Below are 13,127 nucleotides of genomic sequence, written 5' to 3'. Positions count from 1 at the left end.
GGATAAACAGCCCCGCCATTCCCTCCCAGTGCACTGACCCCAGCCACAACCTTCATTACTGGGAAAGAAAATATTGTCAGCTGCCCACTAACAAACACCTGCCAATTTCAAGAGAAGGAATTGCTTTTTTCAGCTGCGGAAAGAAAATAAAGTGTTTCTCCGACCCTCAGAAGAAGGAGTGGGAAGAAAGGATAATGCAACATTCACCCTTGTCCTCTTTTTCTCCGATTCTGTCTCACTTACTTCTCCGTGTTTCACCCTCTGCCTCTCTTTGGCCACTGGGTGCTGCCCTGCCACTCATCTGACTCCTCGCCACACAAGTCTAATGGAGCTGAAATCTCGTTTGTAATTAGATATGGGAATTCCATTGTCTTCAGCCAGATGATGCCATGAAATGCCAACCAAACAACTCGCCGACTAACAGCACGGAAGGAAAAGAGGAAAGAACACCCTCAGCAAACTTTTAGTTTATATTTGCCAAACCTGTAACCCAGCCGTATAAGCAGTTACACTCTGCAGCACTATTTCAGAACCTGAAAGCCCTTTGTCTCGCATCTGTGGCTTCAGTCCAGGCTGCCTGGGCCCAACAGGGAGCTGGGGAGCCACATGCTCGGCTGAAGCTGGACGGGTGGTGACAGGTACCTGGAGTGTTGCCTGACTGAGAGTTGAGAGGAAGAGGTTCTGGGTGAGATGATGAGGAAGCATCATGCTCTCTTCCCAGGGTCATCAGGCTAATTTCTGCAAGCCCCACCCTCATGCTTGCATCTTTGCCTGCGAGTGTGTGTGTGTGTTTGCATGCGTGCTTGCGTGAGAGTGAGAAAGAGGGGGCCTTGGCCCCTGAGAGTGCTCTGTGAGGAGACCACAGCTGTACACTCCCAGCAGCTAATTGGTCCTTATCTAGCTGTCCCATTCATCTTCATTTTTTACCAATTACTGAGCATTATCTGTGTTCTCAGTTGGGTATGGGACTTAATCCTTTTTGGTTAAGCTGGTGCTACAGCTTGCAAATTTCAAATAGAGGAAGGAGGGGTGGTGTGTATGTATGTGTGTGTGTGTGTGGTGGGGGGTAGTTGGGGAGGGTTGGAGAAAGCAGGGAAAGGTGGAGGGTAAGGCGGGGAGGGGTGGGGGGGGTGGGGGGTAAAAGTCATAGCAAAAACAAACTCTGAAACTTCCCATCATCCCTCACAGGCAGGAAACAATCAATAAACAATGACATCACACAAAGGAGAGAAGGGGAAAATGGAGGAGATCAATTATTGGCGTTATAATTCAAGTCCTTGTTTGCAAACGTTGCAGCCTCATTGATTAGGCCGCTCGTGTTGCACTCACCATTATTGACTTGTTAAAACCATATTTTCTCATCATCAGTGGTTTTGCGTTGGCGGTCACACAGATAACAACGCTTTAAGGGGCGCCATTAATTATTCACAATGTATTCATTTTAAAGCACAGCGAGTCCAAATCATCCTGTTTACTCTACAAACAATACAAGTATAGTACATTGCTCATCCAGAAGGTACATCAAGACGCCGCAATCTGGGACAGTTAGCCTTAATTTTCTGAGATCAATGCATAACTAGGCTCCTCTCTATATGGGGTCCGCACTTGGCCATGCTGCAGAGCTGAGAGGAGTCAGCCTGGAGACCATGCACTAATTACTGGAGTGTTTACCGCTCTGCTGGATAGCATTTGTACCATTTTGGATCATATCAGTGAGTAAATGTGCTTTGCACTAGACCGATAAATAAGACATTAAGATGACAGTGTTTTTGAATGAAATAACAGTGGAGAAAAAAAAATAGTCATCAATTATAGTATAAACACAAGACTTAAAATGGGTAAAATTAACAGGCCTGCACGTATGTATACTTCCAGCACATGGAGGCACGCGTGTCAGCAGCCACAGACAGTAACGAGCACAAAAGCAGGACACATATAGAGCGACTGCTTCTGCACTTTGATAGGGATCTGTTTGGTCACACTCTCTGCGCCAGCTGTCAGCCCAGCTCCACTGCTGCGATTTAATTAGTCTGTTTATGTCCTTTCTAATAATAAAGCTCTCTGGGTGGAAGGACACATCCAACTGGCTATAGCTGCGCTCTCCAACCTGCTAGCTGCACTAGTGCTGGTGGCCCAGCGCAACTAAATGTGGGCCATGATGGAGGATGGTGGCTACTTCCTGCTCCTCTAGACAGAACAATGGCCCTCAGGCTGAGATCTGGTATCACCCCCTACTCAATCCTAACCTTAACCATTAGGGGATAAAGCACATACTGACCTGATATGAGTGTCTAGGGGCAACTTCATCCATCTTCCTCTCTAGCTCTCTATTGGGAGCCTTTGTCAGACGGAGCTCTTGAGAGAGACTAGATTGTAGCCATAGGCTGAACAGAATTCATTTCACGAACATATCATAACACCTCTGTCGCTGTAACAGATTATTGTCTCGTCTGATTTACGCCATTTCATTGTGCTTTGTTTTGATTTCTCTTTATTCCGAACTGGACCAAATAGCGGTGTCAGACACCCCGAGCTAGACGCAGAGCAGCCGAGCAGACAGACAGCCTTCCAGCCTGACTGAAGAGCTTGATGGGTCTCTGTCTCTCTCTTGGGATTTAGCCCTCACCATCTCTCTATTAGGCTGCCATGCTCTTGGGAGCCAGGTGACAGATAAAGTGAAGAAGGACACACACATTTTAATAGACATTTCAAAAGATAAACCTGATAATGATTTCTCTTGTTAATGAAGTCTAATGTCCTCGTTCTAATTCCGGTAGCGTCGGCTGTTAAGCATCAGCGTAACACTTGAATATGCATGATTGGGAAAATGCGAGGCGCGCTGATGTAGCCACAAAACACACAAACGCAGACAACTGCAGAAATAGATTACAATAACTGGGGGAATTGATTAAACATCATTTCCGTAATGATCCATATCAAGTTCTATCATTTTTGAGTGGCAGCAGAGTTTCCACGGTACAGGGAGGAGGAGACACGAGGAGGAGACAACACATGAGACGAACCTCATGTCACGGAAATATTTGTTTGATTGTCTCGTGTGGTTAGTCGCAGGAGCTATAAAAAACAACTGACCAGTCGAGTTGTCATCCCTCATCAACATTAGGCCTCATTCTTCATTAATTGGATGGATTAATTTGGAGTGCTTTGATGCCGGGGTGATGCATGCGTTCGGCTGTCCCCTCCTCACTATTCTCTGTCAGGTTGAATTTAGCTAGGGAAGGGGCTGACCTTTGAAAGTGAAGAGATCAACACAATTTGAAAAGACAATGTCACTTGGTGTAAATGTGATACGTGTAATAAATGACATTCAACCTTTCGGTGATGATGAGATTTCGCAGGTTGCGGTAATGTGAAAAATATACACACTGTGTAATTGCATAGATTGCGGAGCAGTTTACGCATGCACAGCTAAGATGGTGCCGCATTAGAGTCGGGGTATCATGTGCTCTCATTTGACTGTGATTATGTCTAAGAGGATGCATTAGCATAGAGCAACAATATTACTGTGTAGACAATAACAGTAATGACAATATACAGCGATGACAACAAGAAAATGACAATCTCTTTGACTGTGATTACGCTGTTAAAATGTTCCGTATTGGTGAGATAGAAATAGTTGGTTCTGTTCCACCGAAGCACTCTGTCTGTTACCTGAAACGAAAAGAAAGGTTGTTTCTTCGCAATTATGATCTGGGTTCCCTTATCCAAATAGAGCTATCAGCCGTATACTGGGCCCAGACATCTTCGTCATCACACCGCCGCTCCTCTGGGCCCCGAGATAAAGACGGAGAGAGCGAGCAAGTTCAAACAAATGTTGAGGAATTTCACAATCTGCACAGTGTTGACAAACAGAGGGAAAGCTTTTCTGGATAAACGGTGTTTAGAATCACTTAAGGAAATAATTGAAGTAAATAAAAAAAGGTCAATTTAAGAATTTTAATTGTTAAGCTGAGAATACTGACACTACAAACTGAATACTCACTACTCAACTAAATTCTCACAACATAACAAAATACTCACGATAGTATTTAACTGTGTTTGGGGATTTAATTGTGTTGTGAGTATTTGGCTGTATTGTGAGTATTTGGCTGTATTGTGAGTATTTAGTTGTATTGTGAGTATTTGGTTGTGTTGTTTTTCCACTGATGAAGATGTTTTCTCCATATCTCCATGTTTTGTGTGTTTTCTGGAGTTGTGGTGCGATGAGCTCTCAGGGCCACCGTAGTAATTAGATCCAAACTAACGACCTCTTCCTGGACCGCTGTGATGTAGAATTCACTTTACAGTCAGATACATCACACACCTTGAACTCATTATCACTGCAACCATGAACCATACACTGCATTACCGATTTCCTCTCACAGAGGGGATTGTAACGGAGGAAGTGAGGGCGCAGAAGCTAGTGATGCTAATTTTGTAATTAAAACGGATGATCTGATGACCACATGCAAACTGATCCCCCTCCCCCCGTCACCGTCACCATCCACCAAAGTGATATGACGACTGAGTGGGCCGTGATTGATAACGCTCGTCAATATATTTCATTTCAGGAGCCTTAGTCAAATGACAACTGGTTGTCATTGACTGAAAGCAATCTTTTTAAAAGGGGAGCCTTTGCTAAGTATCAGATGAAAATGATTCCTCTGTCTGCTTGGGTGTCACTGTCTGTAGGAGCTTTATTGATTGGGCTTGAATATATTGCACCCGCAGTAGTAACAGCTGCTAGTAATATCTCTCCTCTCCTTTTGCTCCCCTCCTCTGTTCGCGGCGCTTTTCTCCGCCACAGCTTATTGTCGGCAGATCGGATGTTGCCGCTCCCTCGTGCCGATGTTGTGTATTTATCAAGAGTGATGTGTGACAAATGTAAAGTGAGGCTGGTTCTGACCCAAATTACAGGAGCGAAGGCTGTTTCGTTAATGTGTCCTGAAGGCCTGGCTGCACCGGCCACCCCCAGCCATGTGCATGATTGCATTAACTAAAACCCACCATTGTCTCTCCCCCACTCTATACGCTCACTGTTATCAAGCACAAGGATGTTGGCATTGGTTGGTAAAGGTCATTTACTGTAATGAGATTTGCCACATGCAAGCATATGGCTTGATTATTGCCCTGTTCGTTAACATTTTCAGCAAAGAGACAAATAGACAGCTAAAAGTGGGGCCAGTGCGGGCGGGGCTGGTGGTGGAGAAAAACGTGTTTAGCATTTTCTCCTCAGAGATAGAAAGAACTTCTTTTTTTTTTTTTTTTACAACAGATCTGTCACAGAGATGATTGATCTTTCAATTTCATAAGGAATGCGTGCCATTAGAGCCGAGGATTTAAATTATCCTATAAAAGTTGCCTGCCTTAGATTTTACACACTTAAAGGACAAACACCTCTGTCTGTCTGCTTGATAATTTCTGCCACATGTTACACTCCAGTGGTTTGGGGTAGGAAAGCAATTATGTTACCTCATCAAACCAGAAATGTTTTCTTATCATGGTTTCTCTTACATTACGTTATATTAGGCATCTTGGCAGGAAATCTTTGCCCACCTGAATCACTGGAAAGTGTATCTCTACATCCTGGCACGCAAAACACATTTTGTTTGTTGACGTGCGCGAGCTTGAAATGTATCCAATCATTGCGGTTGTAGCAATGTAACGCTTATTGTTTGCATGTGTTTCTACGTCTGGCCGGCTCCATGTGAGTACGTACCTATGCACAATTATCTATACTGCATCACCGTCTGAGCGTGCGTCCATATGTTTTCATGTTTACCTCGCCTTGTTACAGCGAGATGTATTCTTTTTATGTGTCTGTGTGTGAGCGTACGTGAGCGCTCGGCAGGTATTTAACAAAGGCAAGATGTTTGCTTTATTATCAACATTAACTGCGTAAACACAAAAGGCTTCAAAGTTTCATTCAATGACACTGAGGGGCTGTGGGTGGCTACATCAAAGCTCAATACCTTCCTCTCTCCCCCCATTTTAATGAGAAACAGGACTCGCCAGCCTTGACTGAACCTGCCATCTGTGTGTGTGTGTGTTTTTCTCCCTTGTTTGTGTGTGTATGAACGTGAGACCAGTTGTGTTTTTGTGTATATGTAAGCCTGCACTTGTGTTGCATAAAGTGGCACCACGATGCCAGACAGCCATATTTATGGAGGCCGAGTCTCGTGTTTGATCTAACAGCTATAAGGCTCCCTCCAGCTCGCACAGGCAGGGCTTCTGATTTTGGAGATTAACAGTTATGGTAAAGATGAATAGCTGATTAGTGCTGAGGAGAGACCTCTAAATGTCTTGCTGCATGACAGACACTTTTTCACGAGCCATTCATTTCCTTCTGGGACCGGTGTGCAAACCCTTGATACGACCACAACAAAGACTCCATGTGTGCGCGCGCCGCCTCCTCACCTTTGTCGGAGAAATACATACACGACATGGGGGCATTTTACAAGCGCAATTAGGAGGAAAGCTGAGATTGTTTTGCAGCAGCCGTCTGCGTATGCATTGTGCTGTGAGTCAGTCCATTTTAGCTGCTCCACTGGAATGGCCCTGTTCAGTTTGACGGATCAGAAGAGGAAAAAATTATCTCAACACCATGAAAACCAAAAGGCTTAGCACTGAGCAAATCAGCCTTTTGTCTTGTTCAATTCAAATCAAAGGATAACCAGGAATGTTTGTTTGACAACAGCATTTACAATGCATTGTTCTGAAGCCCAGAGCCTCCCAAACAAAGACAGATAGGCTTTAAACAAGTCATTTAATTAGCACTGGATCCACAGCTTTGCCTGCGCCAACCAATTATACATTCCTGAGGCATGTGCAGGTCCTATTTCACGGAAGCGAGAGGCAGATCCTCTCCAGCCTGTCTCTTACAGTACATCTCTCCTTTTCCATTTAAGAGAAGGTAAATAGCCCAGACAGACAGCTTCATTAGCCAGCATCTGAAGAGCGCGGGGCCGATTGTCGCTTAAATAGTGCACTTTTACTGCAGGCCCAGGCGGCGACCTCCGATCAATTACAGCTGACATTATTGTTTGTCGGGAGCTTTTTTCCTGGACAGAGGGAGTAAAAAACGAGATCAGGCCTGAGCTTTGGCTGGAAATGTAATCTTCCTCCTCTCTTTGGTTCTTTCGCTCCACAAACAATAAATCATTCAGTTGAGGAGATAATAAAGTGCCAAGTAGGAGCTAGTTTAATTTTTGTCAGGGGAAATCTGTCCACAACAGAGTTAAGGGTAAGGGGGCTGGCTGCTGCCTCCATAGCATTTCCAGTGACAATGGCTTTCTTCCTTTTTTTCCCCTTATTTTCCTCTGTAGGGTTAGATGGCCACAAAAGGCTGAAATCTTGTTTAGATGAAGATTAACTGCAGCACAAATCACTGCAGGTTATCATTTCTGTCATCAGAATAAATGACTGCCCTCTCTTTAATCATTTTAAAACATTCAACGCTCAATCTTTTTTTTTTTTCCGCCGTGATTCTTCTAAGTGTTGGACCCATCGTCAGCCGACACAGTTTGGTCCTGATGTAACAGCTTTTTAATCATCTTGTTACCAAGGGCTGTTTTAATTCATTCAATTCATCCTCCGTGATTCAGATCTTTGCTTATCCATGCATGAACTCCCGAGCACTGCACAACATAATAGCTGAGCTGTTTATATTGGTATTAAGTGATTTGTAGTTTTAATGATGGTAAATAGGAGTTCACCTTTGCAGGTCCCTCAGGCTTACTTCAGGTAAATTACTCTGAATGTATTGTTTATGCCCTTCAGGAGCGGAGGGGGGGTGGGGGCGCTTGTGGGAATTCACCTCTCATCAGGTCTGAACTTCTGTGTCGGAGATAAACAGAAACTGACAAATATGTTTCTGACGGTTTGCCCGCTGGAATATCTGCACAATATTCAAGTGATTAATGAGTTTGACGGATGTTTGTTGAATCTGATTTTAGAAAAGAAACAAAGAAAATATAATGGCCCAATAGTTTGCTTATGAAATCACATTTCAATTGACTCGATCCAGATTTTCATTACGCTGCATGTCTCCTAAATATTTTGATTTCTTCCTTTCATCAAGATCCAAAAAGATTCCTGGATCTGCCCCCTGATCCGTATCTGCACCATAATCTAACAGGTTCGTTTCTGACCCACACCACATCCTTCCACCAAGTTTCATGGTAATCCATCCTGTAGTTTTTGTGTAATCCTGCCAACTAACCAACTAACCAACCAACCAACCAACCAATTAACAGACAGGGGTGAAAACATGACCTCCTTGATAGATTATTATTGTCAAGTTAAAAATTTTCAAGAATGTTTACTGCAGTTATTCTTAATCCCTTCATTTAACTAGAACAAATCCAGCAAACGGCAAGAACTTGCATATGAATGAAACTAAAACACTTGATTGTCCTGTCTTGGATGAATAAACCAATATCCTTCTCACCTGGGCTCTTTCAGCGACAAATAAAGGGATTTGCTGGACCCTCGTCGGTCTGTGGCACGTTACCCTACAGCGGCCTGAATGGGCCTTTATGGGAGAAACAGCGCTTTCGGATGGGGCGACATAAAAGGGGCTGGACAGGCAGTGAAAGCGAGACTAATACCCACTGGAGGGAACAGAGGTCCAGTGTTTTCCCCCCACCGGGCCGCCTTTCAGGTGGCGACACATCTCTGAAATCCACGCAGCGACGAGTACAAGCTAGAATAGAAACCGAAAAGTAGAGGAATGTCATTTACACAGAGTTGATTTTTTTACTGACTCTTTTCATACTTTATTTGTTTGGTGGATGCATTTCACGTGAGGAGCTGTATTTCATTGAATGGGCATAATGTTGCCATCTCAAAGAGAGAGGAAGTCTCTTCACTCTGGCCCTTGAGTGGCCTTGAAGGGCTGATAGGTAGCCTAGACCTCTTCATGTTGTCCTATAGTAAATACCCCCGCAATCAGGCCCTCTGTGGTGTTTTTTTAATTGAGCTTAGCCTGCTGAGTAGTAATTGATTCAGTCTGAGCTACAGCAGAGGCGCTGATACAAGGTGCTTCTTGGCTTCCGCCTTTCTTTAATCTCCCCTTGCTTTATATTGTTTGGGAATACTCGCCACTGAGAAACTGCATGCCATCTTTCTTATGGAAATCAATGCCTCTTTTAGAAGGAGGGGAATGACAGAGAGGAGTACTTCTCATGTCCTTTCATTTTCAACCAGTGTCCTTCTCTTTAGAGGCTTCGCCATGCAGATCTCCTTGCCCTTTGGCTACAGATGTTTTGTCGGAAAAGAAGAGTGGAGTTGTTTTGTGGATCAGCTTTCTGTAGTGCAGCATCTTTTTTTTCCCACCCCCTCCTCCTCCTCTTTCTTTCACGCAGCTTTTTTACCTTGAATCGGGCTGCCAAGAAAGAGAAGAAAAAAAATCAACAGAGGCTCAATCAGATCCAATAGTGTCTGTGAGGTTTTCTTTAAAGCATTTGAGGGAAGCGTTTGAGCGGTGGAGGAATGAGACCAAACTGTTCCCAGTCACTTTTGATCCTGCCAGTTCAAAGTCCCCATAGAGCGGAGGGTGGAGGGAGCAGGGTTGCCTCCGTTGTGGCGGCGGTGGAGGTACAGACACCTAGCTTTGACCTTCTGTCTGCGCCCGTGTCCTTTGAAAGTTGGCTTGTTTTCATTAAGCCATTCAGAAGCACAGTGCAGGGCCGTAGTTTGACTAACTGCAAACCCCCCAATGGTATCTTTATTAGACATTCTTTACATTTTCAGACTGCTAATGTCTTCAGTTTTCCCAATTAGGCGTCCCATTGCCAGACAGCAATTGAATAATTTAAAACATTTGTACAATATCTCTGATGTTGTAATGGAATAATTTGTGTGCATATAAAAGAGAGAAAAATGAAAATCCCGTAATTGTGAGCGAGCTGAAAGTGACTCTTTTTGGTCTCGCTCTCGCCTTCTATCTCTCCGGTCTGGAATATAGACGGCTATAATTAGCCTAAAGTCATTGCCACAGTGTAGTCTGACGGTACTTGTTTGTCATTAGCACATTTAACTAGTCATTTGGGTAATGGCTTTCAAGATTGCCTTTGTTTTTACGGTGATATTTTTTATATGTAAATATTGAGACAATTTCCATAATGTGCCCTTTTTATTCATCATAGAATAATTGATGCAACTTTACTGCTGTGTAAACTTTGGTCTTTGAATGACTGTGGATATACTGTGGTTATCATCCCCATTCTTTCTTTATTATTATTGCAGTAGAATCTATTATTAACATAAATTGTAAAACATTTATGTGTATTATGTTAACATGGAAGGATACCCAAGAAGCAATTAATTTAAATCATTGAATTTTTTCCCTGATGGATCGCGGGTGTGAAGATTTAGTGTTATTGGAGGCCAATTTTAAATGGATATCTCAGTGGTAGGAAATGTCCGATTACTGGATTAACAGTTTTCAGACAGAGCGGTGGAAGTTTCCCCTGTGAATATCTCACTCATGATACGCATCATTGAGTAACCAACAACCTTTTCATGTGTCTCAGGCCTGGAACTCCCCTTCATGATGATGCCACACCCCCTGATCCCAGTCAGCCTGCCCCCAGCCTCTGTCACCATGGCGATGAGCCAGATGAACCACCTCAGCACCATCGCAAACATGGCGGCTGCAGCACAGGGCCAGAGCCTGCCCTCCAGAATGGTCACCTCTGTTATAAAGGTAAATTTTAAAACAGAATTCAGAAATGGTACAAAGATGGTTTAGAAGTTACGTGTTTCGGATTCAGTCTATACCTGCATATTTATTTTGGGTGTTTTGGGTGTTTTTTGTGGATGCAGGGGCTGCAGGAACGTGTGCCGGACAGTCCCTCCCCTGCTCCCTCCTTAGAAGACAACAGGAGGCCGGGCAGTCACCCATCGTCCCACCGCAGCAGCAGTGTGTCCAGCTCCCCAGCCCACACAGAAAGCTCCTCAGATAGGATACGTACGTCTTCATACTACAGTTAGTCACGCCGACAAAAATCCAAACATATCGTGCACACATCGTCTTATTTACCAAGACAGAGAAATCTTCAATATTTATTCATCCTGTTTCATCATCCATATTCCAGCTGCACACCACAACGGCCTGTCCATGAACCAAGCCCTGCTCGGCCTGTCCCCCAACATCCCGCCTGGACCTAAAGAGGGAGACCTGGCCCACGACATGAGCCACGAAGCAAAGAGGATGCACGCTGACAAAGGTGAGTTAAATTTAAATTTAGAAATACATACAGAATGTAAGTAACAGACAATTCATTTGGTCAAATCCAAGTGACTGCATTCTGCATTCAGGCTCTATTCTAACAGTTGATAATATCAGATGTAACTCTGGGAATAACTTCAGAAAACAAATATAAAGTCTCATAGTTTAAAGTCGAGCAGAGAAGGTTTGTCAAACCTGGATCGACTTAATATTACAAAATCAAGACGGGCAGGAGGAGATATTTAGTTTCAGTGTAAAGGAAGAGTCCATTGTTGGTGTTGAGTGAATGAAAGTTTAATCAACTTAGACTGAACACATCTTTATACAGAAGAAGGCTCCAATCTGAAAAAAGAGAGAGATCAAAGATTTGATTTCAGTTCTTAGATATTGATGATGCAGTTTAGAACAACTCACCTTTTGACTGGATTCAATATCTCCTAAATTAAGGAGCTTTTCCAAACATAGCGAGTGGGACCTTCTTTATTTCAGTCTGCTTTATCCTGACCCATAAATCCAAAATGCAGTTAAGAAGCGATAACCTTATAGATGTGTATAAATGTTTGGAGGATTTTTCTCACACATCTTTGAACTCCACAGAGACAATGGGTTACAGTGTCTACCCACTGTGACATGATACATTTACATCATATGTCTGTTCTACATTTAATCTGCTATGATCACATTTCATCTCTGCAGAATCTAAAGATTAAGAGCAGTGTTTGGAACACGGCTCCATGTTACCTGCAAGACTCTCCTCATTTTCAATAAACTGTCACTCAGATGTGATGTTCTCATGCACCCATGAGCCCTGCTGTTCACAGCAGTCACAGTAAACAGATGTGGATCTCCTGAAATATTCTTACATTGAAAAACAAACAGGGGCGAAGAGAAAGTATAAGAGCTGCTGTTCAGTCTCTATGTTCAGTCATTAATTACAGAGTTACCACTGACTATTAGAACTAGAAAGAGGTTTCATATAATAGTTTTTTGACATACATTTTTTTATAAATGCATTTAGGACTTCGTATTTGACCTGTTCTCGATATACAACAAATAGATTCTTATATGTTTAGATACATGTGGTAAAGAATGAGCTGTCACATGTGGTGCTCACATGTGCAACTCCCCACCAACTCTGATCCGGAGGTTAGAACCACAATGTTCTCCTCGTCCCGAGTTAATGTTTTTATTATTAATTGCTGGGCTTATTTAATTATAGTTTTGCTTGGCGAAGAAGAAAAAAAGAAAAGGAAAATGAAAGAAACTGATAGAAATCTACTAAGCGTGGCGGATTAAATACAAAATGAAGCAAATAATAGAATTTAGTATTCTCTGTTGGTTTTAGCAGAGCTGCGCTGTACTGGGTGATGCAGGGTGGGGTGAGGCTGATAATGATATTAAAACCACTATGGAAATCATTGGGCTGTATGTTCCCTGTTGGCACGGCTGACGTGGAGATCAGTGTTAGACCTTCACTCACAGGGTGTGAAGCAGTGAATAGTAATAATTAGCAGGATCATGAGCTGAATTTATGGGTCACAAACTGTCTGTCTACATGCACATGTGCGTGTGCATGTGTGTGCGTGGTGTGTAAGTATGTTTGTATGTGGGGGGGGTGAGGATTGAGGCAAACACAAGCAGAGAGAAAGAAGATTTAAACCAAGTATCCACACACTAAATCATCTGAATGTTTCCTCGGCAGCGGAGATCTTACATCTTAACTGAAGTGCCTCCTCTAAACTCACATAATCAACACAAATGGACTGTAATTCCTCCGCAATATTAGAGGAGAAAGCAAATGACCAGGCAATCCACACCAATTCTAGACAGTTGACCCGCACACGTCTCCTCACAAACACACACTGTATTATCTTTCAGATTGTCAATTCCTAAT

General features: G+C 43.2%; 1 protein-coding gene across 1 annotated transcript in view; it reads left to right on the top strand.

Annotated features, from left to right (window-relative positions):
* The window catches only part of dachd (dachshund d), a 114,692-nt gene that overhangs the window by 80,661 nt on the left and 20,904 nt on the right, over positions 1–13,127 (top strand). Inside the window, exons 7-10 of the mRNA XM_069533574.1 lie at positions 8,081–8,137; positions 10,536–10,708; positions 10,828–10,972; positions 11,100–11,231. Coding sequence (XP_069389675.1) covers positions 8,081–8,137; positions 10,536–10,708; positions 10,828–10,972; positions 11,100–11,231 — 507 coding nt within the window. The remainder of the gene's footprint in view (positions 1–8,080; positions 8,138–10,535; positions 10,709–10,827; positions 10,973–11,099; positions 11,232–13,127) is intronic.

This window comes from Paralichthys olivaceus, chromosome 10 (genome assembly GCF_024713975.1).
Source record: "Paralichthys olivaceus isolate ysfri-2021 chromosome 10, ASM2471397v2, whole genome shotgun sequence".
Lineage (NCBI taxonomy): Eukaryota > Metazoa > Chordata > Actinopteri > Pleuronectiformes > Paralichthyidae > Paralichthys > Paralichthys olivaceus.
Note: the sequence above shows the minus strand (reverse complement) of the source record. Positions and strands in the feature narration are given on the sequence as shown.